Source organism: Opisthocomus hoazin, chromosome 23 (genome assembly GCF_030867145.1).
Source record: "Opisthocomus hoazin isolate bOpiHoa1 chromosome 23, bOpiHoa1.hap1, whole genome shotgun sequence".
NCBI classification, from domain to species: domain Eukaryota; kingdom Metazoa; phylum Chordata; class Aves; order Opisthocomiformes; family Opisthocomidae; genus Opisthocomus; species Opisthocomus hoazin.
In genome coordinates this window covers 5,310,566-5,338,206 of record NC_134436.1, presented here as the reverse complement: position 1 = coordinate 5,338,206, position 27,641 = coordinate 5,310,566, and the positions used below count along the sequence as shown (strand labels likewise).

The 27,641-nt window shown below is 39.3% G+C and overlaps 1 protein-coding gene across 4 annotated transcripts; it reads left to right on the top strand.

Moving 5' to 3' along the window:
• On the top strand, positions 1-26,607 carry MATR3 (matrin 3). 4 transcript variants are annotated; one of them, XM_075442206.1, is made up of 15 exons: positions 171-228; positions 8,623-9,699; positions 14,197-14,258; positions 14,793-14,834; positions 15,042-15,145; positions 16,322-16,374; positions 16,844-16,969; positions 17,583-17,708; positions 17,897-18,067; positions 19,358-19,489; positions 20,879-20,922; positions 21,363-21,759; positions 23,451-23,841; positions 24,443-24,564; positions 26,183-26,607. In XM_075442206.1, the coding sequence occupies exons 2-15, from the start codon at positions 8,809-8,811 to the stop codon at positions 26,231-26,233; spliced, it is 2,712 nt and encodes a 903-aa protein (XP_075298321.1). In that variant the 5' UTR covers positions 171-228; positions 8,623-8,808; the 3' UTR covers positions 26,234-26,607. The 4 variants fall into 4 exon arrangements, with proteins under 4 accessions (XP_075298323.1, XP_075298321.1, XP_075298320.1 ...); XM_075442205.1 differs by lacking the exon at positions 171-228 and adding an exon at positions 314-404; XM_075442208.1 differs by lacking the exons at positions 171-228; positions 8,623-9,699 and adding an exon at positions 1-69.
• The last annotated feature ends 1,034 nt before the right edge of the window (positions 26,608-27,641 follow it).

Sequence of the window (27,641 nt, the reverse complement as noted above, 5' to 3'; positions counted from 1 at the left end):
CGGACAATGAGCGGGGGGCGGGCGGCGGGCCGGCGCCGCGCGGCGCGGCAGGACTCTCGCGAGAGCAGGGTGAGCGGCTGCCCCTCTCGCGAGACCGGGCCCTGCGGCGCCTCCCCCCCCCCCCCCCCGGCCACATCCACACACGGAGGGCGGGGCGGGGGCCGGTGGCAGCGCGCGGCGGCGAGCGGAGCGGCGCGAGCGGAGCGGAGCGGGGGCGGCCGCCGCCGGGCACGTGAGCGGGCGGGCAGCGGGCGGGCGTGCTCTCGCGAGCGCGGCGGGACGTGCGCGGGGCTCGCGCAGCCGCCTCCCTCCCTCCCTCGGTCCCTCCCTGGGTCCCTCTCCTCCCCCGCCGCTGCTGCGACAGCGAACGGGACGCGCCGCCGCGCACCCCCCCAGGCCCGCAGGTAGGAGCGGCGCTGCGGCCGCCTCAGGCCCGCCGCCATGTTGGGCACCGGCGTCGGCGGCCGCCGCTCCGCGAGGGGGGAGGGGGCGTCCGTGAGGAACGGGGTGGGGGGGGGAGGCGGGCCTGGCGGGCGGCAGCAGCGCGCATGCGGGAGCGGCGCGCCCGGCCCGGCCGGTGCGCGGCCCCGCCGCCTGCCCCGCGGGCCGCCCGCCCCCGGCGCCCCCGCCCGCCGCCTGGCGGTACTGCGGGCAGGCCGCGCCGCCTCCGCCCGTCCCGAACAAAGCCCCGCGGGCCGGCCCGGCCTCCTGCTGCGCCGCGGGTGGGGGGCACTGCCTGTGGCTGCTGCGGGGCCGCACTGCGGGGCCGGGGCGGGCCGGGCGCCCCCTCCCTTCCTTCCCCGGTCGCCCCGGCGCTTGCTGAGGGCGGGGAGAGGGGGGCTTCGCACCTAAAATGGGGTGACCCCAGCGACAGCCACGCTTCGCCCTGTGACCGAAGCTTTATCGGAGCGCCCCGCTAGCGCCGCTGCTTCCAGTGGAGGCCTCGGGGTGGGCGTTTTGCCTCCCAGGCCCCCAGAAACACCCACTCGGAAGCAAAAGCCCGTGTCAGTAACTTGCGTGCCTTCTGAAGGCCATTAGGCTCAAAAACTGCTGGGTTTGATGTTTGTCTGGCATGAAGAATTAATGAATTGAGCATTAAGAATACCGACAGTGAGAGCATCCGTTTGACTCCCCTTTCTGCTCAGTTTCACTTTCATATAATTTAGGCTGTGGTTGCAAATCGTGCTGCAGGGAGGGTGTTTTTTTTTTTGCCCCCCTCCTGTGGCGCATTAATAATGTTCGATTTTTTTTTTTTTATGTATGTATTTAGTTTCCAGAGTCAAAGTAATGGGATATAAAGTTCACCTGTGCTGAAAATAAGCAGAAGTTACAAAGAACTTTCTGGGAACCTGAGGAACTGCTGTGTTCTGATAAATGAAGCGTTTATGCTGTAGGAAGAAAGCTGAAAAATCCCTCTTCTAAACGTGCAGCTTTTTTTGTTTCCACGAAGCATGCCTTTGGGGGAAAAAGTATCTGATACTGTTTTAAGCAATTGAATAGTCTTTATTCTTTTTAGTTGGCCTTAAGTTCTTCAGGCTTTTTGAACTGTCAGTGGAGTAGGTGGTCCTGACTTCTTAGAGTATGATAAGCAGGGAGAGACTCTTGTTGAAAGCGTAAGTCTCTCAGAGCAGTCTGTGTAGTTTTTGTGCCTCAAAAGAGGAAAAGGGAGCATTTTCCGATACTTCTTTAGAAAGAATCTGTCGATCCAGTGGTTTAATCTTTGCGAATTTTGAAACATGTTAATATATTAAAAACTTTAATATATGAAAATAATGTAATTTTTTTTCAAAATGTACTGGAACATATATTAATGTTTTTATTGTATACCGAGAAATTAGTGAAATTATGTATTGAATTTTATCAAAACAGGAACATAATGATTCATCACTGAATTACATGGAATAATCACGTTTGAGTGAGAGTACTGGCACTTGAGCCTTGTACATGTGTTTGTTCAGTGGTTACTGATACAATATCCATACGTTTACATTGTGCTCTAGGTAAGGAGATGAAATCTGAACAACAAATTCAAGAATTTTCATCGCTTCCTAATGATTCTGGCGAGGCTTGCAGTGTCACGAGCCATTTTGTGTGTTTGTTTTAGGGAACCTGTTTGAAGTTACTGTGCATTGAAAACTTCAGTTTTCAGTGTTTTGCACGTATCTAGGGGTTACGTGCATCCCAGCACTAAATGATGGGAAGAATAACAGAGCGAAATTCCTAAATGCATCCTTAAAATGTGAATATACTTGTTCCTAGAGGTAAAAACTAAAAACCAAGTGCTGAACAAAACCAAACTGTGTTGTGGATCCTTAATGTAGTGATCCATACAGCTGAAATATGATTGCCACCTGGCTTATTCAGGACTGCACTTAAATAAAAATGCTGATTAGTTTGGTGGGAAATAAAGAAGTATTGTCTGCTGCCCTTCTGTGACTTGTACGCATCTCTGCTGAGACTTCTGGTGAATGCAAAGATATTTGGTGGTCTGATACTTGACAGTGTTCTGGGTAGCTCAGCAAATCTGAGGGAGAAGCTGTTGTAAGCGAAGCCGCAAATAAACTATTTCCATTCAGTTTATTTGTTAATTTATGAATGTATTTTTGTAGCCTCTATGCTGCTTGCGTTCTTCCTCAGTGCTCTAACTCAACAGGTCTTGAAAAATAAACAAAAGGCAAATACCTCACAATATTTCTGAACTAATTTAGTTTGTGAGTGTTTAAATACCATGTTGTGTAGTCGTAACTTAAATGAGAGTTTTTATTTTGAGCACTAAAGCAGTCAGACAGTCCCTTGATTCTTCTCTGCAGCAAGAATACATCTCAACAACCTCATGTAAGATTTCAGCTGGGAAAGAATGCAATTTTATCCCAGCTGTGGAAATGCCTGGAGACAGGCTTGCATTGACCGATTAGTCAGAAAGCTTTTTGATCACTTACCAGGTCAGAATACAGAGGTGTTCTGTTTTGGATTGTTTTTAAAAAAAAAAAAAAAAAAAGAAATTGGTTCTGTGTTACACTGATTAACTCTCTGATATGGTCTGTCTTTGGATCACTTTATGTATGACCTATTTATTTTTTAGAAATAATTATAGTCTGTTTTGTCATGTTTGTCAAAGTTTTGGTGCCTGTTAGATTACTCGTCCCCAAAACTGATGCGTGTGAGTAGTGGTAGTCTCCTCGCTTTGCCAAGTGCATGAACCATCAGCCTTACCAGAGCTTCCAGGGTATGATCCTACATCGTTCTGCAATTACTCGGTTTTTGGCAGACCCCCTATGTTAAGCCAAGTCTTAATGGCTTCATGGAGCTTTGTGCACGTGCCAGAACCTGTGTGCATACATCTTATTGTAGAGTTGGGGCTCTGAAGGTAGTAGCAAAGAGCGGACTTAAAAGTAGTAGGAAGGAGTGCATGGATGCCACAGAGGTAATCGTGTTCATGGAGCAGTCAGTGCACGTGACGGCAGTTACTCTGTATGCTCCTGGCTGTTCCTGTTTTCCTGTTCTAAAAATATCCATTTTTTGCCTCCTCTTTCTGTACTGTTCTTTGGACTCTTTTTTTTTTCTTTTTTTTTACTCTGTTCCTGTAAACGAATAAATGCACTTTTTCCCATGCACTTCTTACGAGAAGAGGGATACTTGAATTTATTAAATTATATGAAGAGCAGAAATAGGAAATTGGTGTCTTACTTTAACAGTGCTCTTTTCTGCATTCAAATGTGGAAAACTGTGTTAAATTCTTCTAAGATTCTTGGTTGCTAAACCAGTCATTTTAATTCCCTGTTTATAAGTAAGTCTTTTGTATGTAATATTCTCTGTTCTGAAGCGATCCTCTGTTACAGTAACTTCAGATCTCAGATTATTATGTGCTTCTCTGATCAAGCAAGGCACTGAGATGAAGCTGAGCGTAATCCTAAGAAGTGAAACTCTTCTACTTGTTCTGCGGGACCTGAAGCAGATTGTCTATAATCTGCACACAAAAAAGCTCTTGCATCCAGCGTGACAGGTGCTGCTTAAATTTTTGAGGTCATGAGCTCTGAAGATCAGTTGAACAAGATGAGTTGTTTTCTTGCATGTGAAACAGCAATATAAAATAACTACTCTCAATACTGGTACATGAAATGAGTGATAATCTGCATTTTCTCTATCTAAGGCTGCTGGACAATTCCTCCTTTGCCTTTGGAAAGATGGTGGCCTTTTCTGTATTGCCCAAACTGAAGTAATCCCGTAGATTTCAAAGGTGTTACGCTTGGTCATTCAGTAGGTAGATAAGACCTGCTTCTAACTTCCTTGCGAGTTCTTGTTTTTACTACAATTACTTCAGAGCAACACGGGGTGCTGTCTGTCTAAATTTGTCACTTGGACGTCCAGATCTCTTCTGTCAGTGGCCTTTTTTTGCCACGATGTGTTGGAGACAGTTTTGCCAAGAAGCATATGAATTCTACCATCACAGAATAGATTGCTGCAAAAGGGATTACTGCACTGAGTGTCACACATAAGGGAGGAGAAGAAAAATACGTCTTTATCCAAAGAGCAAGGATTATGAATGTGAAATTTCTTTGAGACTTTTTTCCCCCAAGGGTGTACAATCTTCAAAAGCCTTGTGTTGCTGCAAACTGAGGGTGTGTTTTTCAGCTTGCAGATTATTTAATGTTTTTACCAGAATTTGAGTTCATTTGGTTAAATTCAATGTATTTTGAGTAATTTTGTTTTTGAATTGAAAGTGAAACTGACTAGAAAGTGAAAACAGTTATTTTTCATTTTTGAGGCTTTTCTATAAATAGTGGAAGAGGAATGGATAAAAGATGAGTTGTTCTAAGAACAGGATTAATATTAAAGCTGTAATATGTACGCACAGGTTAAAGAACCCTGAGAGTGGTAGAAGTTATAGGGAGCTAGGGAATTATTTTCAGCCTACTGATGTTCCATAAAAGGTGCTAGGTAATCTAAGGTTATTGTGTTCATCATGATCAACATATCCCAAGAATTCACTAAATTAAACTGTTTTCAGGAACGAAATTAATATATATGTGCAGCAAGAGTTTTGTAAGTTTTATTGAACAGAGTTTATAATCAGTTTTACATGAAAAGAAAAAGCTTCTATTTTGTTTGAAAGTCAGCCTCATTTTGGCCTTTATTTGGTAGCAGTGCATTCTGTAGGATTCAGATTTCTTATTTTTGTGATCTGCCCTTACAGTAAACTCTTTTCCAACTTGTAGATATAAAATTTTTTTTTTCATTGTCCACATTTGTCTGGAAATCTAGTAACATTTGACTTTCAACTTGTTTCAAGATTGCTTTATATTATATATTTTCAAATCTTAATATGGCCAAATTTCTGTCCACAGATCTTAAAAATGTATATCTGAAAGCCTGTCTGTTCCCAGTATAGCTGAAATTACATGAAGAATAATTAGCATAACACTTTCAACTCAGCTAAATCATGTCTGGATCTTTAGACAGCTTTGTTCAGTTATGCTCATCTTGTTGCTGTGACTCAGTTGATGGCACACTCGCTTAAAAGCTGGCATTGGTCCGTTGGAACCTGTCTCTCAGATACTGATATGAAATCTTTCAGAAGTGATCAACGCAAGAATTGCTGTCTTAGAATCACGTACTAAACCTGACCATGTGGAAGTTAAACATTCTGTGGTATGATTTTTAGAGCTGTTCCTCTACCTTGATTTGTTGTTGTTTTCATCTGATCTTAAAGAATGGGGATGGCATGGAGTAGAGTACAACAATTCAAGATGACAGTGATAAATAGTGATTTTTTTTTTTAGGGTAACGCAGACTTTTTTTAAAAGACTCCACTCGAATACCTATTTAGGTGTAGGGCAGTTTACTGTCTAGCACACCAGCTGCCAATGTTATATTCTGTTTTCATCATACAGTTGTCTTGCTCTCCCCCTTCATGCTTTTTCATATGATTGTCTCTCTTTGTTTCTTTGTCTCATTTCCCCCCCCCCCCCCCATCTTCCCTGTTTTTATTTTTCTCTTTGCTTCTTTCTTCTATGGGCGTTTGAAGCAGCACAGTGTGGTTACGTAAAACCTCCCTGTGTATGTGGGGTCAAAGCACCGTGTGTAATCACGTTCTCTGCAGCCCAGGTCCGTGCCAGGCTGGGATGTGATGGGTTTTGTTCTCTGCTAATCTCTCCAGAGCAGCAGACAATGAACTGCCAATTGAAAATTGTGACAGGAGGGTTAGTGAGCATCTGTTAAAAGGGAGAGGGAGTTTTTGAAGAGTGGAGAACTTTCCTGATTTAGTGAGAACTTGAATAGTGCAGGGCCTTGCACTAACAGCAGGACTCACCGAGCCTTTTCTGACCACATGGCTGAATCACTGTTGGGGTCAGCTTTGTAAAGCCCTCTGGAATATCTCATTTTATGAAGAACCTAGTAAGTTCAGTTTCAAACCATTCTGTGAGCGTGTGAATGAACTAGAAGGAAATTTATGTGTAAAAATGGAAAGAGAAAGGATTAATTTGTACAATTGTCATAAAGTACTTTAAAGATTACTGAGTGTATCTAAGATAAAACATGGTATCCAGGTGAATATTAGTGTTTCTCTCCTGTTTGAACTCAAGAGTCTTGGTTTTTGCAATATATTTCTTAAATGCTTTCTATTCAGGTGTTCTTAGTGTGGTCAGTTTGTCCTGGATGTCTGACTTAGAATTTGCCTCATCTGCTCTCCCGATATTCTTGGTTTACTGTTGTCCTCTGAAGCTTTCTGCAGTGCTTTTCTGTCTTCTGCCTCAGATACTTTAAAACTTATTTTCATCCCCACGTTTCTCATCTCTTAACTAAATGTTACACAATTCAGTTTACGTGAAGTGACTCCAACGTATGTGTATCTTAGAAGTATAGCTGAAATATGAGTTTAGATGTACTGATAGAATAGCAAACTGTGTAAAGCAGTTACTTTTCAAGGATGGAGTTGTGTGGGGTTTGTGTGCTTTACGTATCTCTCACAGATGCCATTATTTTTCTACATAAATGCATAATTTTGTAACACGCTGCTACTGAGAAATCCCAAGTGCTTTTCAACTTCAAACAGAAAAAATCTTTTGCGCTATTGGAACAGGGCTCTGGGTTGAGTAGGCGCTGGGATAGAGACACGCACATAACCTTGACCTTTTTTCTTCTGTTTCGAGTACAAGAGAAATTGCCTTCTGCAGAACTGCTCTCTTCAAGGAAAAATCCTTGCTTTCATTTTGTCCTTTCCATTCCTTCCCAAATGTACCTGTTCTCTTAGAAGTTGATTTCATTTGGAGCTGTGCAATTTGTGCCTGTTTCTTTTTCCAGTTATTTTGTGTTTTATGTGCATCTGGGTGGCAGTGCTGGAGAAGCAGAACTGCTCTGCAGAGATTTGGAAGGGCTTTACTGCATTAGGGACCCAAGAACAATGTATTCCTGGTAGAATGTTTTCATGTGTGTTGAATTGCTTTAAATTTTGTGTTTGTATCCCAAGGCTGAAAGAGTGTGGGGAGAAGTTTTACAGTTTACTTCTGCTTTGCACTTTAAAAAAAAAAAAAGAACATTTTAGGAAATATATCCATTGCACTATAAAATATGCTGTGGATATTGATACACTGTTTAGTTAAAACTTCAACTAAATGCAGTTGAGCCAAATGCTTAAATACTAGGTTGGTATTTTAGTGGGACACGGGGCAGATACCTGTCTCCTGTGAGTATTGTTTCAGGATCTTTAACTACCACATGTGGTCATGGTGTCAGACCTGAACCAAGGAAGCAGCAGTTTGCTGGTAAGAGGCATGGACACGGCTGCCGTGCAGGGCTGGCTGGGCGCACAGTGCCATCTCCTGACTCACCCAGTGTCTTTCTGCAGGGGTAGGGTTCTCCTTGGGTCTCCCATCCCAGTGCTAAGCCTGACCGTGTTTAGCTTGAGGTCTGCGAGTACAGGCTGATGTCACAGCTGCAGTGTGGCAGAGTAAAGAATCACTTCCTAAGTGCTGTTATCAGTATAACTGCAATTTGAGCAAGAGATCTTGTTTACTTCCTGCAAAATTTAAAACTTTATTTTTCTTGTTCACATCTGTCTTCACATCGTTAATTTGAATTTTACTGCGTAAAGATTGAATATTATGTTTGGTCTTGTTTACCAGATCTTACAACAGAAACTTTTTGCCCAGACTTCAGTTACTTTTAACTTCCTTTCGTCCTATTCTATGATGGTATAGGTTTCGTTTTCAAATATGTGTTATATGCCAAATTCATCTCGGATTCTATGGGCTTAATTTTTTTGTGGTCTTCTCATAGACACAATACAGTAATGTAGGGTATAAACAAAACCATTAACCAGAGATCAAGGCTTATATGCTAGTAAACTTTAGATGCTTTCAGACATCCCAAACTTCTGAAATTCACTTGTCTTCGGTATGAAAGTAGCTTTTTGTGGAAGAGGAGTATGTGTAGGAAACGCTACTGTATTTTTATCTAAAATAATATATGTAGGTTCTGGGTACCTCTTGAATCTGTTAAGCTGTGTAATAAAAGCCTTGTAAGATTGAGATCTTTAATGTTTTTTAGATCAACATGATGCATAAGTTTAAAACTGCATCTGTTTAAAGGGATTTATGACTAAAACTGCTTGTTTTTCTACAGAATTGTCTGGTGTTTCTCAGCTTGAAGAAGATCTGCAGTCATTATTGATCCTCTTTCTTGGCGTTACCGTTTTTTGAAGTGAAGTTTGCCTAGCTTTCTAGTGTGAGCTCTCTTTTCAGCCATCTTAAAAAAAAAAAAAAAAAGGAATTTTTTTTATCTATAAAGTAGACAAGCTATAGTTCTACAATGTCCAAGTCATTCCAGCAGTCATCTCTGAGTAGGGATTCACAAGGTCATGGGCGTGACCTCTCTGCAGGAATAGGCCTTCTTGCTGCTGCTACCCAGTCTTTAAATATGCCAGCATCTCTTGGAAGGATGAACCAGGGTACTGCACGCCTTGCTAGCTTAATGAATCTTGGAATGAGTTCTTCATTGAACCAACAAGGATCTCATAGTGCACTGTCTTCTGGTAGTACCTCTTCCCATAATTTGCAGTCTATATTTAACATTGGAAGTAGAGGTCCGCTCCCTTTGTCTTCTCAGCACCGTGGAGATGCAGACCAGGCCACTAACATTTTGGCCAGCTTTGGTCTGTCTGCTAGAGACTTAGATGAACTGAGTCGCTATCCCGAGGACAAGATTACTCCTGAAAACTTGCCTCAGATTCTTCTACAACTTAAAAGGAGGAGAGCTGAAGAAGGTTATGGTAGAGATGGCAGATCATCCACACGGGAACCACCGTACAGAGTACCTAGGGATGATTGGGAAGAAAAAAGGCATTTTAGAAGAGATAGCTTTGATGATCGTGGTCCTAGTCTCAACCCAGTGGTTGACTACGACCATGGAAGTCGTTCTCAAGAATCTGGTTATTATGACAGAATGGATTATGAAGATGACAGATTAAGAGATGGAGAAAGGTGTAGGGATGAATCTTTTTATGGTGAGACTTCGCATAACTATCATAAATTTGACAGTGAGTATGACAGAATGGGTCGTGGTCCTGGACCCGAGAGATCTCTCTTTGAGAAAAAGAGAGGTGCTCCTCCAAATAGCAATATTGAAGACTTCCATGGATTCTTACCGAAGGGTTATCCCCATCTGTGCTCTATATGTGATATGCCAGTTCATTCTAATAAGGTGAGTTACGCACCAGATACTTCTATTTTTCCTTTACGTTGTAGTATCTGTTCTGTTTTTACCTATTTCTTTAATTATTTCTATAGCCTGGTTGCTTTTGAAATGATCTGAAAGTTGGTTTGAGAGTAAAAAGGGCACTTGGTTTATTTACAAGGTGATTGTTAACAAAACATTGTAAACCAGGGCTTTACATTAATGTGTATTGTTTGCCCAGATTGCCTAACTTCAGGTCAAACAGCTATCATCCACTGGGATATCTTATTTATATTTTACATCTACATGTTCTCTTAACCACAAACATCTGGCATTCAAGCAGTTTTTGGGTGGGTTTTTTATTTTTTGTTGGTTTGGGGGGGTTTTGCAGTGTGTCTACTGTGCTGTTCAGGAAGCTAGTTTCAGCTCTCCTCCACATCTGTCTTGATTGCTGATTTATGTGTAGTTAAGATGCATTCTTGCACAGCTCTGCTTTTTCCCTGTCCAAAGGGAAAGAGTTAATGTAGAGCCCTGGAACTTATTTGCAAAAGTAAAAAACCACGTTTTAGATTAGCTCATTCTTGCCTTTTTAATTTCACTTTAACACTCTATCTCATACTATGGCTGAAATTTGTCGTCATTTTTCTCCTTTTTTCACAACTTTCTTAGACACTTCAGACTCACTTTTTATTGTCACATGTTGCATCTATCCCTGTAGACTCTCCGAGCAATCAGTCTGCTGTTGCAGTATCCTGCTCTGCGTTCCTAGTAGTGTTCTTTACTTGGCTCGCCAGTAGAGTGGATCTTCGGGTGTATTCGGTTATGCTGAGACTTCCCTCTTAGTGTTGTCATGAGTAGTTCGACTCTCTGCCAAGACAGCAGGTTACTCAGACTGGCCTGTTTACTCAGCCGTTATTTTCAGAGCCTTCTCACTTTCAGCTTTTCCAATTTTACTCATCTTGCTGATTTTCAGTATACTAGGCAATTTAATTGGCTAATTGGCTAATACAGTGCCCCTCTTGTCACAATTAGTGGCTAATATCTTGAAGGCCTTCAATTGAAAATATAATACATGCTATTACTGTAAAATTGATGCAATGTGGAATTGCTGTTACTAACCATTTCTTTACAGTTACCTCTCAAAGTGCTGCTTCTGTACATCTGATCTTTTTGAAACACGAGAATTACTCTCTCCCTGCAAGGAAACGATCAAACCAGTTTTAGAGCACATGCTGTACGACTCCAGCTGATCTGACAGTTTATGAACTTGTGTTGCTTTAATTACTTTTTATATACAATAATCGCAGTAATCCGGGTTTCTTGCCTCCTATATTTGACGTTTATTTTCATAAAAGGTTTGAAGTGTTAACAGTTTAGATGCCATGCTCAGTTCTGTAAAAGGACTTCATTTGGTTAGATTGAAAACGTAAACTTCTGAGGCCCTTGAAGATGGCAACCGGTAATCCTGTAAGTAGGGTTCTTTTTAGCACTTTGTTTTAAAGCCTCATGGTTCTTAGTTTGCGTTGGTGTGCAGATCTGTTGAAAGGATATCCAACATGAAGTATCTTTCCAGGTATGAGAAATACCAAATTCATTTGACAGCATAACTGAAGTGGCTGGCTGCTTCTGTAACATGTAAACCCATCTTTTTTTAGGAATATACTTTGACTTAAACTGCTAGTACACCAAAAATAGTTGAGATTGGATCATCTGTTTCTTACAACCCAAATTTGGGCTTTGTTTCTAATTTCAGAGGTCGTGGCACTGCAAGAATTCTTCTCTTTCTCTCCTTTTTTTCCTCTGCTTTGCATACTTAACAGTTAAAAAATTTCTTATTTTGTGTCTCCCACAAAATTGAATCAAGTAGAACTTAACTTCTAAAGTAATCTGATGTGAACCAAGATTTATGGAAAGCAGAAAGGGAATGCTTTTCTTAGCTGGGACAACATAAACTTTATTACTGCAGTATCAAAATCTCTTTTTCCCCACCTCCAAATAAAAATATCTTAGGCAGTTCTTTTAAAAAGCATGTGATAGATCAGTGTGTATTTTAAACCCGAGGGTTAGACACCCTTAGTGTAACTTTACCTGGTACACTAGTTCTCTGTTTTTTAGTGATATTCTTATTTGCTTCTTTAATTTGATGTGTATGTATTTTAAAACCCAGGTTGTTTTCTGTCTAATTGTGAGGTAAATTGTGCCCCAGTTTTTTTAGGCACTTTGTCAATCCTGATCCCTTTATCAAGAAATGAGGTGTTAGATGTGGAGGGATTGTTTTCCCTTCCAGAGAAAAAAGGCTGATAAAACATGAGCAGATGATTTTGGAGGTTAAACACTGGAAATGGTGATACATCTCAAGGGAAAAACGTGGCTGGGTCCCTAATGGAGGGCTGTCTAAAATTAGGCGCTTAAGTTTGGCCTAATTTTCTGAAGAACAGTCTGTCCTCTTGCTTGCATCAGTTGAGGAAAAAGGTAATCTGAGTTTAAAGAAACTTGGTTCAGACTTTCTCTAGCAGCTTAACTTTGGGTGTTCATCTTAATTAGTGTCTGTAAACATCCAGTGCCCTGAAACCTAAGAGGAGTAATGCTTCAGAATAGGTAGAGACAGGGAGTAACGGGAGGTCCAGATTAGGAATTGTATTGAATAAAAAATTAATAATGTAGATGAGTCATTGTTGTTCTGCAAACTTTCCCTAGGGGAAAAAAAATCCTAAATTATATGTCATGTCAGATCTCCCTTTTTTGCCAATTTAAAAGCATTTCAAGTCTAATAAGATCTCCCAAACCCTGGCTCTAGTTTGTAGATAACTTCTACTTCACTTATAATGATTTTAAATGACATGTTAAGACAGCTTCCAAGCATGTTATATCTAGCAGAATCAGTCACTGAGGCTTTACAGATTGTGCACCCAAATTTAGAGGCTTTTTTATTTTTTTAAAGGACTGTTTTCTGTAGTACAGTACTAAAACTTGTTAGGAAGTTTTAAACCAGGGAAACTGTCTTTGTAAGTATTGGATGTTTCATAGGTGGGTTTCCTCATGGTTTTTGATGGGTTTTTCATCCTAATTGCCAGCATATTTATTAATTTATTAGTTGCAGAGCCTACATTTTGTGCAGTTTACAAGAAAAAGTGGTGCTCTCATTTTACCTCTTCTTGATAAAATGAATGAAGGTTTCATCTTGCTGCACGTTATATTCTGCGTATCATGGAGTAATACAGTAGTGTAGCTTAACGACAGTAGTTTATGGAGACTTTAAATCCAGGTTTTTCTCCTTTGTGGAAAGTGCAAGGTAGGCATTTAGCATATGGAAGCACTACAGTAAGCCTCAGGAGTGTCTCATTGTGTCCAGAAGGATGGCTATAGTGTGGCAGAAACTAAGAATTGAGAAAGGTGAGGGATTAGGAAAAATCATTTGTGGGTGCTGAGCAGAAGTACACATGAAAGGGACATACAAAACTGTCGGGCAATGCAGTATACTTGTTCACAGTGGAAAATGTAGCCAAGAAGATAAAACCTTCAGTTGTTAAACTGCCCCACAAAGATCTGTTAATTACCCTCCCCTTAATTTTTCTGTGAGCCTAAAGCTAATTTGCCCGCTGTGTCTCTGCTTGCCAATCCCTTTGCTTACTGAAGAGCAGCAGAGTCGAAATTAGACTGTGGACCACAGGTGTGCAGCAGTGAGAACTCAGAAGTTCGGTCACTTTACAAATGCGAATATAGCACAATCTAGTGCTGTTACTTGTAAGAATGTAAGGTATGGAGATGAGGCACTCTGTACTTCAATAAAGGAGGAGTCCCTAGGCCTTCTCTCCTCTTGAAATAAATAGCTCCCTTCGTCATCAAAATAATCTGCAGAGAAAAAGTAGAAAGCCTTCGTTCCTTTCTAGTGTTAAAGCCAGAACCAGAAGGAGTTTTGCCTGGCTGATTTGGTTTAGTTCCATTATTCCTCCTTTGTACCATCTTGATTTAGATCTTTTTTTCCTGATTATTCCCCTCAAATGGTCATATATTTTTATATGTCACCTGTATACTTGTAGTTTGTCCTAGCTATGCACTTTGATTTCTTTTAGTATTTCCTTTCTGAATTCCTTGCAATTTCTTGGCTTCTTTATGGCTCTGAAAACTGGAGTGTCTAGCTCACATTAATCTTTAAAAGCCTGAGGAATGAAGCAGAGAGAGTGGAGGAAATTCTAAATTTACTGAAAATCCAATTTTAAGAGTTGGGATAGCAATGATAAGTATGTATGCCATAGCGGTTATCCCCTGGTAAGCTTTGTACCTCTGAGGCAGGATCAGGCCAATAGATTGCAAGATGTTTTTCGTCAGACACCTTTTCACCCAGGTTAGGAGTTAAGAGGTAGGTTCAATTTCAGTGTCTGTTTAAAGCACTACAAAAAGATTTTGTTTTCTATGTATGTATCTTCAATACGTCAGCTTAGAAGATACTGCACTGTACAATATTTTGTGAAAAATGGCTTGCCGTATGTGGCTGTTAATTTTTAATTACTTACTTTGCTGCAGGAGTGGAACCATCATATCAATGGAGCGACTCACAGCCGACGTTGTCAGCTGCTGCTTGAAATGTATGAATTTGAAGTACAATAAACATTCTTGTGGCATGAGGGCAATGTACAACTAAATAATGGTTAATTATGTTGCACAAAGCAGATTTAGAAAACGTACTGTGCCTTGCAGGCAATAAAAACATGCAGCTTAAAAGAGCGTTTTCAGGATGAAAATGGGATCTCGGTTCATAACTTGAATCCTGCTGATCTATATGTGATGTTTTAGAGAGCTGGATCTTCAGAGTTGAGAATCTGTTGTAATTTTTTACTAGTCACTTATACCAACTTCTAAATTTTTGTTATGAAACAAACTGTGCAATTTGTATTACAAATTGGCAGACATGTTGCATATGGTGTAGGAAGTTTCTCATTAAGAGCAACACTTCGTTCTGTCAATAGATACTGCTCATGTCTCTTGTACTGGCCCTGTAGTGGGCAGTGTTACTGTGTGTTTTACGTGTGTTAACCTGTAAGCGTATTGCTGCTTGTATAAAGTTATTGTGTAGGGAGAGGAAATTGTATTTTTCATACTTTTTTTTTGCTTCTTTTAAGATACCCAGAATGGAATCCTGACAGTGATTCAGGACATGGAATGTAAGTAGTAATGAATTTTAAAGTTTTTGTAATTTTTTATTGAAGCAGAGGATGTTCTTAACATTTTATATGAAACAACACACCTCCTTTTCTTCGGTTGGGTACCTCCCTTTGTTTTGGATGCGCTGCAGAAATTAGGGGTGTTTTTGATAATGAAAGCACAGTTTTTTGGTTTAAAATTAAGGTGTTTTCCTCTTCTCTTTCTAGGGGTGATCCCTTCATGTTGCAGCAATCCACAAACCCTGCACCAGGAATTCTGGGACCACCACCACCTCCGTTTCACCTTGGAGGACCTCCTGTTGGGCCAAGAGGTAACATCAACAGACACCTACTTTTACAAGACTTAAGTTCTTGATTATTTTTTTTCCCCCTCTTACTTTTGTTTTATTTTGTTACCAGTGTTTTAGAACAACAAAACAAAACACTCGCTTTTCTGAGCAGTGGAACTGAAATGCTTTAGTCCCCCCCTGGCCAAAGGCTGGCACTCCGATGCCACACTTCCACCTGTGTACCACCTGCTAACTACCAGCCCCATTATTATGGCTGGTTTTTTAACTGTATTAATCAACACATGTTTTGAACTTGTGCTTTTTCCTTTGTAAAAGTTTTTTGTATCTTTCTTCTGATTAGCTACATGTTGGTGATTTGTTTTTTTTTGTGAAACTTGTAAGAATTCAATGTCCTAAGTGTTTTCCCCCCTTAATTTCAAATTAATTTGAATAGCAGCTGAGAAATGGGAAGATAGATGATGCAAGCCTCTTCACAGAAAGGCAGGTTAAGAATCAGGTTCTTGCCTGAAGCTGTTACTTCCTACCTTTTAAATAGTTCAAGTGACTAAAAGAGCAGAACTAACTAATTTACCTAAGTATGCTGACACAGTATTTCAGACACTTGAGGGAATTTTTAGATGATAGGTATATTCATACTTAATTAAAACAATACTGTTAATTTTCCTAAACATCTAAAACTTGACTTTGAGCCAAACTATCCGAAAGGCTGTTTTTCAGATGTTTCCTAGTAAAATGGGCATGATGGTAGAATTCGTGTTAGTTTAGAAACAAAGCCAGAAGTCTTTTCCTACACCTAACACCTCAGTTGTAAAAAGTGTACCTTAGTTAAAGAGATCTCATATCTTTAGTGTACAGAGATGTTTTGCTATGGCAAATCTTACTCTAAAACAGGAGAGATTTTTTTTCAATGGGCTTTACTTATTCTTTGCTGTTTCTGCACATCAGTAAATGCAGCTCTTTCTCTAATGTTAAACTGAACAGAATGATCAGGAAGGAGGACCTCAAGTTACAAGAGCTCTGAAAGAAACAAATTACCAGCCTTTTCAGACTGTAGTGAAGTAATTAGTTTTTAAAACTTGATGTCATTCTGTTTTAGCATTACAAATGACTTATGTTGCTTTACAAGTTCTTGAGATACATGTTAGTAGCAGTCTTACAGGTTGAACTAAGCTTGCTCATTCTTTTAATTTCTTAAAGGAGCTGGAAATGGAAATATGCAAGGACCGAGACACATGCAAAAGGGCAGAGTGGTTAGTATTAAAGATTTGTTTTATTTTTTAAAAAAACACAATTTTAGGCATATATGCTTTTTGATTGCTTTCATAAGATTGTTTTGTTTTGAATGAATGGATTGTCCTTAAAAGTGAGATTTTAGAGTTTATTTGTGTGGAAATACTGAAGCTTTGGAATATGATTGGGGTTTTGTTGTGCCAAGTACTCAACAAAAATATTTGTTCTAAAACTGTACAGACCCTGTTTAAACATTGTCTTGTGATGAAGCTGTGGGGCATGAACACATAGAAAGTCAACTCTGGCACGACAGGCGTTTTCCTCTGTGGAGATCCCTGGATGTGCTGTGTCTTTACTGTATGCATCTCATTTTGGTGATCACTGAAGATACAAAAAAAAAAATAGGCCGAGCCTTGACAGACTTTCTTTTTAGGTTAGCTGATACACATTTTCATTTCATGTTGCTTATGTGTGCTTTGTCTTCAACAGGAAACAAGCAGAGTTGTTCACATCATGGATTTCCAGAGGGGAAAGAACTTGAGATACCAGCTGCTTCAGCTTGTTGAACCATTTGGAATAATTACAAATCATCTGATTCTAAACAAAATCAATGAGGTAAGATTACGCCCTTCAGTACTGCTTGGTGTCTTGAGCATGCTTACTGTCTGTGCTTCATTCTCATAAAAGGACTTGCTCAGCTGCCAAGCAAGATGACATGTGTCACCAAGGTCATGTGTGTGAAAGGAAGAGTTACCAGTATGTTTCTTTCCAGAAATGCTGTAGTACCGCATTTTATCTGAAATATTTTTTAAAAAATCCTTCTTGTTGCTTGTTCATAGCGTTCTCAAAAATACACTGTGCTTGCAGATCCTGTTCTTGTTCTAATATTCTCTGAAAATGTACTTGGTCTTAGTTTGTATTATACAGTGTGTCGTGTTTTGAGGTGTGGAAAAGGCCATTGTAGAAGAGAAAAAGCAGAAAGCAGTTGAATGTTCTGAATCCAAGTGTAGGTGGAATGTAAACAAACCAAGTAGTTCTGTTTGTGCACCTAAATAAAGTATGTGAAATTCATGCCAAGTGCTGCAGGTCAGTTAATGCTGTAACCAAAAGGCAGTTTTCATTTTTGATGCAGCTGTTTTTACAGGAAAGCAAGGAAGAGCTTGAGATTCTAAACAAAGATACTAATTCTTGAAGGAGTAGTGCTTAATTTGTTTTTATGTGATTTCAGGCATTTATTGAAATGTCGACCACTGAGGATGCCCAGGCTGCAGTAGAATACTATTCAACAACACCCGCGCTGGTATTCGGTAAACCAGTCAGAGTCCACTTGTCACAGAAATACAAAAGAATAAAGGTAAAATACTTCTGCTTTTTTAACTCTGCCTAATTTTAATCTGGAGCAGTCAGTGTTATGAGGCCACTGCGTTTAAGTTATTCTTAATTTATGTACTTCTCAGCTGTATCAACTTAATCGTGGGACAGTCACCGATGTGTATTTTATGTAGTATGTACTTTAAAAATTTCGTTTCCTCCTAACTTTAGAAACCCGAGGGTAAACCTGACCAGAAAACTGAGCCGCCAAAACCAGAACTTGGTCGTGTGATTCACCTCAGCAATTTACCTCATTCGGGATACTCTGACAACGCAGTGCTCAAACTGGCTGAACCGTATGGAAAAATTAAGAACTACATACTCATGAGAATGAAAAGCCAGGTAACTGACTGTGGGGACATCCATGTGTGAAGATTTGAAACTAAGGTTTCTAACTGTGAAGAAATGACATGCCTTTAATCGGTGCATGTGTAGACTTTCTACTCTAGCATAGCTATGGAAATTATTAAAGGACTGTGTAGGTGGTGTTTTGCTATCTAGCTTACTGCGAAATGTTACTGTAATGTAAGCTGCTTTAAAAAAAAGAAAGAACAGGCCTCAGCTGTGAAGAAGATATATTTAGCATTGAGGCTTAATTTTTTTGTTACGCAGATTTCTAGGAGCCTTGGAACTTTTTTTAAGGCTGGAAAATCATGGCTTATGAAACATTAATAAATCTATTCGGCTATTACACATTTCTTTAATTACCCTTTATTTTTCATTCTTTAAACAAAAACAGTCATGCTGTGACTCTCTAACTTTAAAAAAAAATAGTTTGAAGACCGTGCATTGTATTGGTATAGTAAAATGCTTTGGATGTGCATATACATGATTTCTGTAAATACGCAGGAGTTAAAAGTATTTAGTTCTAAACTTTTTTCAGCTTTGCTGTCGGAGTTTGTTGCCCCCTTGAGCTAAGTAGGAAATTCCAGCACTTCTCCAGAGAGAAGTGCCTGAATCCCCTACTGCCACACTTGTGGAATGAGAAATTACTAGAATCTATTGTATGACCCCTAGGAAGTCCTCCCTGACCTTACTTCACTGGAAAAATAAAATCCGTTGTTGTCTAAGTTGGATGCAGAACCAGCTTTCTTCTATCTGCCAGTGATACTGTAGACAAGATGTGTTTAAAGCTTGTTCAGCAAACTTAGTGTGTCAGAGGCTTGTTTCTTGTAGGAACACCTCACAAAGCAGAGCTTACAGACCAGCATCTGCTGCCTTTCTGTGTTAGGTTTCTCTTGAAAAATCAAATACTGGAGTAGTTTCGCAGCTTTCCTGGAATTCCCAGATACTTTTAAGCACCAAATAAACGAGTTTCATTGTCCATATGCTTTTCATTTGGAATAATATTTTACTTTGTGGTGACCTTTTTTCTTTGCAGATTATTTAAATGCCTGTTGTTTCATTTCAGAGCTTTCTATGGGACAGATATTACTGAATTGAAAAGCTGGAGTATATAGAGCACTTTGATACGTTTTAAAATGTATGGCTAGTTTGGAGAGAATGGATTTAGCTGAATCTCATGATTTTGTTTCAGCATTTGGAAATGCTATGTTTTAAGGTAAATAGCTTTGCCTGCAAAAGTGCTGTGTATTTCATAGTTGTTTTTAATGTACGTTTTAATCTTTTCAGGCTTTCATTGAGATGGAGACCAGAGAGGATGCTTTAGCTATGGTTGAGCATTGTGCCAACAAAGCGATTTGGTTCCAAGGCAGGTGTGTGAAAGTGGATTTATCTGAAAAATACAAGAAACTGGTGTTAAGGGTAAGTAGTGGTTTTAGGTCTTTAATTGTAGCTAAAGGTGTAAAGTGAAGAAGCTAGTGAAATAGAAGACAGCTATTGCTTATTGAGAATTCAATGCCACTTGTGAAATTGAAGGATTTGCTTTAGTATTTTCTGGCTACTTAAGCACAGTTACTTAGCATGAGTGTGAAGTTATGAGGCCTAGAAAAAAGTAAAAGGATTTTCCTTTCAGATTAAACAAAAACGACAGAACCACCAGAATTCAGATTTTAGAGTAATTGGTGTAGATTTGAATTAAAATTTCTCCATTTAGAATGTTCTGTAATGTGGTTTGTTTTTTCTCACCCCCCTCTGAAAATGATCAATGAGTAAAATCAAGCTGGGTGGCAGAACTATGTACTTACACATTGTATATTTAATTCCTTAATTCTTGTCTGTCTTTTCACAGCTACTGGTCAGCTTGTCCATTTTGTTGTACACATACTGTTGTGTACAGAACAAAGACAAAATATTATTAGGGACTGTTTCATAAACTATGAAGTATTATGATGGAATGTGTTGCCTGTGTTGGATGCCATCCAAACAATTTCTTTATTAGCACCAGAAAGCTTTTTGATCTTGTTGTGTACACAAACCCTTGTATGATGTAATTTCTAAGAATAAGCCTTGTCAAAATTTAGGATATAACTGCACCTTTGTATCTACAGCTCATATCAAGGAGGGAAGGGTTGGCTGATAACCTTTTTTTTTTTTTTTTTTTACTGTAACCCCAGGCAAATACTCTTGCAATTACAAGACTTTCTCCATCAGACTAGGACACTAGGTAGAAAAGCAGGAGAAATCTGAACTGTCTTGTAAAATCAGAAATTTTCTGTTGTGGAGTATAAAAATCTTACTATTGCATGTGATCACCAAAAATGAACACTCCATGGCAAATTCAAATACTTAACCAATGTGTTGAATAGTTTTCCATGGTACTACCATATGAGAGGAATTTACTATTCAGTAACTCTTAAATAAAGTGTTGTGAGTCTTCAAAAGCTTTCCACATAGCCCCCTGCTAATGACAGGGAGAAGAGTACTGATTTGTGCCATTGCCTGCACCACGCTGTATCAGTGCATAAAAGAGGAATTGTATATGATTTTTCTAGAGCAGGATATCCCATTTGTTTTGTATTGAATAAGTGGTAATTACTGTGAATAAAGACCTGGGATTTCTAGGTTGGTATGGTCCTAACATAATAGCAGTTTATTAATTGATTGGTAGGTGGGCATGGTAAAAGAATACCTGTGGGTTAACAAAATTGGAAGTGCTTGGCTAGATTATGCTGTCCTGTCTGAATTAATACTGCAACAATTGTATAAATAATACTCTACTGTGACTTACAGATTTTTTTAATTGTATTTTAGATTCCAAACAAAGGAGTTGAACTGCTGAAAAAGGATAAAACTAGGTAAATTCCTATTGCTAAAGCATAATGTTGTTTAAAAGAAATACGAAAATGCCTTATCTAGAGTGTAGAAATTACACAAAAGAAGTCAGTCACATTGTTGTGCCCTGAGATTAACTGCTTCTAATACACTGCCTACCCTCTTCCTCTAATGACAGAGATTTCAGAGCCTCCTCGATCTCCTCAGGAAATCTTTTCCAGTCCTTAATTAGCCTTGCCTTCCTGCACTTTAAACCCACAAGCAGTTGTCCTGTCTTGCAAGGACAGTTCCTCCTTTTGCGTATTTGACAGAATGATATCCTTCAAGGTTTACTTCAACCTTCCATTTTCTCAACTAAAACACAGTCTTTTTCAGGCTTGTCTAGAAAAATATAACCTACCTTTTTTTAGTCATTTCTGGGCTCTCTTCAGGTTTACAAGCAAGTATTCCTTGTTCTTTACAGAAAGAGAACTTACTCTCCAGACAGCAAAGATTCTCCAAGTGATAAGAAGCCTAAACCAGATGCTACTCAGAAACCTGAAAGTGGCAATGTAGAAGATAAAGTGAAGGAGGAGAAACAAGAGGATGCTGCTGCTGAGCCATCAGGCCCCAAAACTAGTGAGCAGACAGACCAAGATGAGCCTAGCTTACTTCTTGAATCTGAAGATGAGCTGCTAGTGGATGAGGAGGAAGCAGCAGCACTGTTAGAAAGTGGCAGCTCAGCGGGAGATGATGCAGATGTTGCCACTTTGGCTGATGTGACTACTACAGAAGAAAAAAAGGACACAGCTGATGATGTGACCGTAAAAACTGAGGGGAATGTTGTGGCCAATCCAGCAGCAAAGAAAAAGCTTAAAAAGGTAACTGTATAGCAAGGTACCTGAGTGTGGAAAACAGTGTGGCTTAAATAGTGCACCATGGTATTCAATTGCATAGGTTGTTCTGTGGGTCTTTAAAACACATGCATGGCACACCTGTCTGAAGAGAAGCAGGTGTTAAAGCTTCTGTGAAGAAAATGGAAGATCCCATTGGCTGCAACTTGCAAATGAAATCAGTTATAAATCACTGTTTCTATTCTGGCAGAACTGTTAACTTGTGGGCTTCTACCCATGTCACTTCCTGGGGTTTTTCTTGCCTTTCTCTTCGCTCTTGTTAATACTAACCAGCCAAGAGCTGTTTTCTTCCCTGTCGCAGTTTCTTGGGAGACTAGCTGTAGTTACTCTGCACACAGAGCAGAACAATGACGTCCAAAAAAATTACACTTGGGATTGGAGGCTGATCTAGAGCTGGCCAAAACTGTATGTACCTCTATGCTCTGTGCTTAGCCAGAAAGGTAGGGAAGTCCATTTGTGCTTAGCCAAGGCCCGTTTCCAGTTGGAGAGGAAAAAAAAAAAATCAGTTTCAGGGTGTCTTCAGTAATGGGCTACTTGCTGTGAACTTCCTCTTGAGAAAAGGATGATTAGACGATCCCACACTCTCATGGTTTTGTGTCCTACCAGCTGCTTTTTTTGCCGTTTAAATTGTACTTGGTTATGTAGAGTAGCATGCAAACTTCCAATAACTTCATTGATGTGGAGTTTTGTTTTGCAAAAGAGTAAGGCATGTTCCTTATTCTTAACGAATGAAGTGTGCGTGGTTTGGAATTTTGGATGATCCCTTTATCAGGAAGCCAGTTACATGGTGTTGGGATAGTACTGCCAATGCAAATGGCAGTGATTATTTCTTATTATGTGGGTATCTGTTGAGATAAACTGTCTCAAAACCCAAACTTGCTTCCTTGAAGACCTGCATTCTTAGAGCACAGATGTAAAGCTAATGCTGTGGCAGTGCTACACATGGTTGCCATTAAGCATGCAGAATGCTGATGTCTCCATGTCAGCAGGAATGTTTAAAAAAAAACAGAATTTGGACAGATTCACTGTCTTTTAATGCAGCTGGATTTTAAGAGAACACCATGCTTTTGGTGGTTGGTGTTTTTTGGATTGTTTTTTGTTTGTTGTTTTTTTTAATGCGGAATTGCGAAGCTTTCCACTGGTTGAAAAAGCTCTTAAGTGTTTTTTAATAAATTTTTGTTCTATTAGTGGGCACAGAAGTGTTCTGGTAAGGTTTTACCTGTTATGCAGGCATGAATTTGAGCATCTTGTGGCACTGTCTCAAATAGAAACAAAACTTGTGCATTCCAACATGACTTTGACTAAAAAATTAAAATACTCATGTTAGAAGGACTTTCAAAGTAAGAATAGAGCAAAAAGATACTGAAATTCTCAAGTTGGAGATCATATGTTGATATGATAAACCAGTGGACCCTCATGATGAAAAAAAAAATCTGAAATTGAAAACTTGATTCTGGGACAGTGGAGCACATTTTAAAAGAGCTTGTAACGCCTCTGCATGCTTGAGTAACATTTTGAATGACTGAGGTGGGTTTTGAAGGAAGAATTTGAGCATTTTTCCAGGGAACTTGGAGAAGATACTTCTCTTCTGAAACTTAAGACGGTGTGAGGGAAACATTTAAGAATAAGCTGACATACGGAAAACATTTTCTCAACAGCGATACGTGGGTGGCTTTCCACGGAGCATGGAAGGTTTTGTCACTCTAGATGAGGTCGGTGATGAAGAAGACTCGGATCATCAAAAACTCCGCAAGGGTTTGGCAGTAAAATCTGCTGGCAAAAACGATGATAGTTTGGCAGAAATCAAGGTAGACAAGATTGAGGAGCCAGAGCAGGAAAATGAGACGTTAGAAAATGGAACCAAAACCGAAGAGAATTCAAAGGCTGACACTGTTGAAGCTGTTGATACCACAACAGCGCAGGATACTGAGAAAAATGCCCATGAAAATACAGACACCCAGGATGAACAGGAAACAAAGAATGTCCAAGAGAAGTCTCTTGTTCCGGATGAATTTAGGATTGGACCATACCAGCCAAACGTCCCTGTCGGTAAGGCTGTTTCCGTTTCTTTTCAGCGATGTCTCTGTGCATTGCAGTAGCATTTCTCATTTCATTTGACTTTTATTTCTGGCAACACATTGCCTCTGAGCCTTTCATGTTAGGGCTTCCCACTCCTCTCCACTTCTTCATCCCTCCCTTAACCCTAGTATTTTCTTTCTTTTCTCCCTTACTTTCATACAGTTCTCCATAACACTTTCCTTAGGCAGAAATTAAATCGGAAGAAGTATATTTTAGCAACGCAAATTCAATTAATAGCACAGATCGCAGTAGTGATATTAGTTTAGGTTCATACTAAATACTCAGAATTTGGAAACTTACCACAGAATGTTCTTAGTTCTTTTGAAGGAACCAGTAAAATGGACCCTTAATCTGAAAGGTTGGTTTTAAATAAAAAAAAAAAAATCCTGCACATATTTAGTTATTACTAGGCCCCGGCTTGAATAAACTAAACCAAGAACGTATAAAGATAAAGCAGCTTTTAATGTAAAGTGAATTACGGTTTTAAGATTTAGCTGAAATGACGTATGACATTAAAAGAAATGATGTAGAGTAGATCTCTTAGTTTATTTTGTGGTGTTTACTTCTCTAGGTGTGAATTATGTGGTACCCAAAACAGGGTTTTATTGCAAATTGTGTTCCCTGTTCTACACAAATGAAGATGTTGCAAAAAAGACCCATTGCAGCAGCCTTCCTCATTATCAAAAGTTGAAGGTAAGGCAAAAACTTGTTCATTTTAAATGGCGTGATTCTTTCCTGGGGAATAGATCTGAACGAGACTGGACTGAGGGGAAAAAAAAAAAATCAGGCAGTGGAAATTGGCTTATTCTATAACTTTTAACTTGAGCTAGATCTCTCCAAAACTTCCATCTTTTGAAAATAATACACAGGATACACATTTTAAAGATGGGCTCCAGCATTTTTTTTGTAAATTTGGATTAAAGAGGGCATTTTGATTGGAGTAAAGGCCAGGCTTAGAGGTAGTGGTGCAAAGTAAATACGGATAACTTGGATCCCTTTCAGTTGTCCCTTTGAGAGTATTTTTAACCAGTCAACAGAGCTTAAGCTGAAGTTTTTATATATTAAAAAAAAAAAACAGACCATATTTGCAACTTCTGATTTTGTGAGCTTGTTTTACAATTTCTAATTGGATTAGGTATCACATGATTGCATGGCATGAATGATAATGCTGCTGTACTGTGAGCTGCTTTTAAATATTGCCTTCAAGAAAGGGAATTCCAAGATGAAATTATAATAATAATGCAGTGTTCATGTAAATTGATTTCATACCAGCTGATTATTGAGCTGCAAGCAAAGCCCTGGGGATTCCACACACAGGAAGAAGGTGGCATCTCAGACTCAGAATGTTTGCTTTCTCCCTTGCAATAATAGGGAACTCAAAAGAAATGTAGAGCCCTGGAAGGCAGATGGCACAAACAAACGTCACAAAGCAAACAACATTATCAAGGAGTAGATCAGAAAATCAGTTCCCATGCAGAATCTTGTAGTAAGAAAAACCCGCCTCATCCATCACCCATAGCTTTTTTTTTTGTTTGTTTGTTTTTTCCATTGAGGTACTTGATTATGGGGCCTTAAAGACCTGGTGTAAGAGGGGAAGTGGGAGAAATAATCCCAATATATTAACTTTATCACTTACTTAAATGAAACATGATTTGATTTGTTGTTTCCGTGGCACAAATGACTAGTGAGCTGCTTGTGAATGGCTTTGTAACACTGATGTGGTTTTAGAATCGGGGAAGGAGGGGAGGGAAACGCGGCTCTTATTTCGCAGTGGCAAGGCACTTGTCTAGCTAGGAGTCTTGTTCACTTCGACAGCAATAAGAGTAAACGAATAGATGAATTGATACTGCTGCCAAATGTCATCGAAGTAATAACAAATTCCTCAAACTTCCAAAATAACCCTTCTCTAGGGAGGTGAGATGTTTTCTTCGTGGCTTTACAGATGGCAAATTCTGACCAGGTGAGTGGCACAACCAGTGTCACAAGTCCATGACAAAATGGAAAGTAATTCTGTTGGGTTGCCAGCCTGTTAGGAAGGCGTTAAGGGCAGGGCCAGGTAAATGCTTGCAGAGGTTGACATTTGGTGCTTACTGGTGGCGAGCTGCATGTTCGGTGACATAATGATGGTGCGGTGCTTCAGAGGAGCTCGACTGCAGTATGTGGAGAAGTGCCAGTCTTGTTTGTTACGACCTTTGCAGTTAATACTCACAGATGTTACATCTTGAAAACTGGATTTATGTTTCTGTTACTGATGTTGTGACTGTGAGAAACTCTTAAATATATCCAAAACATGGTTGCTTTCTTTCAACAGAAAATTCTGGATAAAATGGCAGAAGACCACAGACAAAAGAAGGAAGCTTAGAAGGAAGGATGGATGTAAGGAAAACAGTGGCTTTGTTTTTAATGTTAATCTTTTTTAAAAGCAGTACAAGTAGTAGATGGAAATACTGTATTCTTTTTTGTTTTAGTGAAATACAGTAGGCATTATAGGTCTGTTCATGTGTTAAATGTTGTAGCAAAAAGCATATGCAGTTAAGTTAATGACAAAAATTTGTTCTTAATGTGAGAATGGCAACAAGTTTTTGTTTTGACACTTCAAGCTATTAAAGAAAAAAAATCTTGCACCATTGTGGAAAGCTCATCTATGGGAAGAAAACTTCATTTAAGTGAAATTTACTACTTTCAAGCTTCAGAAATTGTCTTTCAATTCCATTCTCAATAAAAAATAAAAAGTAACGCTGTATTTTTATTTTTATCTAGAACATTCCATGTTTCAGTCTGAGCCTAGCAGATATTTAATTTTGATTGTAAGGCTGTCATTGCATTTCACTTTTGAAAAGTCTTTAAATGTAAGTTGCATTTTTAAATGTTGAATTGCAGTTTCTTTTAATGTCATTGCTGTTACATAGCAAATAGGAAAACTAGTGATTAGTCAGCTTTACAACTTTGTGATTTTTTTTTTCCCCAAAACTCTTGATAGACTTTCCTATTCAGCTATTCCGTGTATTTTTGGTGAAGAGTAAATGCCCATTCTCCTCTGACCAGTATTATTTCCTTGAGCTCTGCCTGCTTTTACTTGAAACTTGTAGCTGTCGTACATCTCTAGTATATTCAAAAGCAGCATTGGAGTCCTGAAATGTAAAAAGGTATCTTTATATTCTTCACATGTAATTTTTTCATACCTGCATTTTAAAACCATTTTTGTTAAAATCTGGTTTCGTCAAGAATCTTTAGAACTGTGCTCTTAATGTACCTGCACATGTGATATGTGAACAGGAATTTGCATGTGTAACCTGTGTTTATCTGTAGTTTTTGTTATTTACTGCTTATTTGTGAATTCGGGTTACTAAAGTGATTTACCAATAAACAAAGCTAGGCAACAGTAATTTGTTATAGATGTTTGGCATGTTAACCAGTGTGTCTACTGAACTCTTTACTCTTGTGTTCATGATACCACACTGAAACTCTAGTGCGCTCTTTAAAATTTGCATGTTTAACACCTGTGATTTAGCAGCTTACTGCATAACTTTCTTTTTCTTTCCTAAAACCTCTTTCATTTCCAAACAAATTAAAATATCACTTGTTAAAACACTGGTAGGTATATTCTGCTGACAGTTTTGTTTCTTGAGTCTTACGGTATTTTCATCAAAGCTGAAGTTCAAGCCCCATCACATTCATGTGGCTAAAAATGAGCAGGCACAACTCTTCCAGCCTGAGCCTGTTGGCTGAGAGGGGAGGTAAGAAGGGTTTTCAAATGTAGGAGGCTGAAT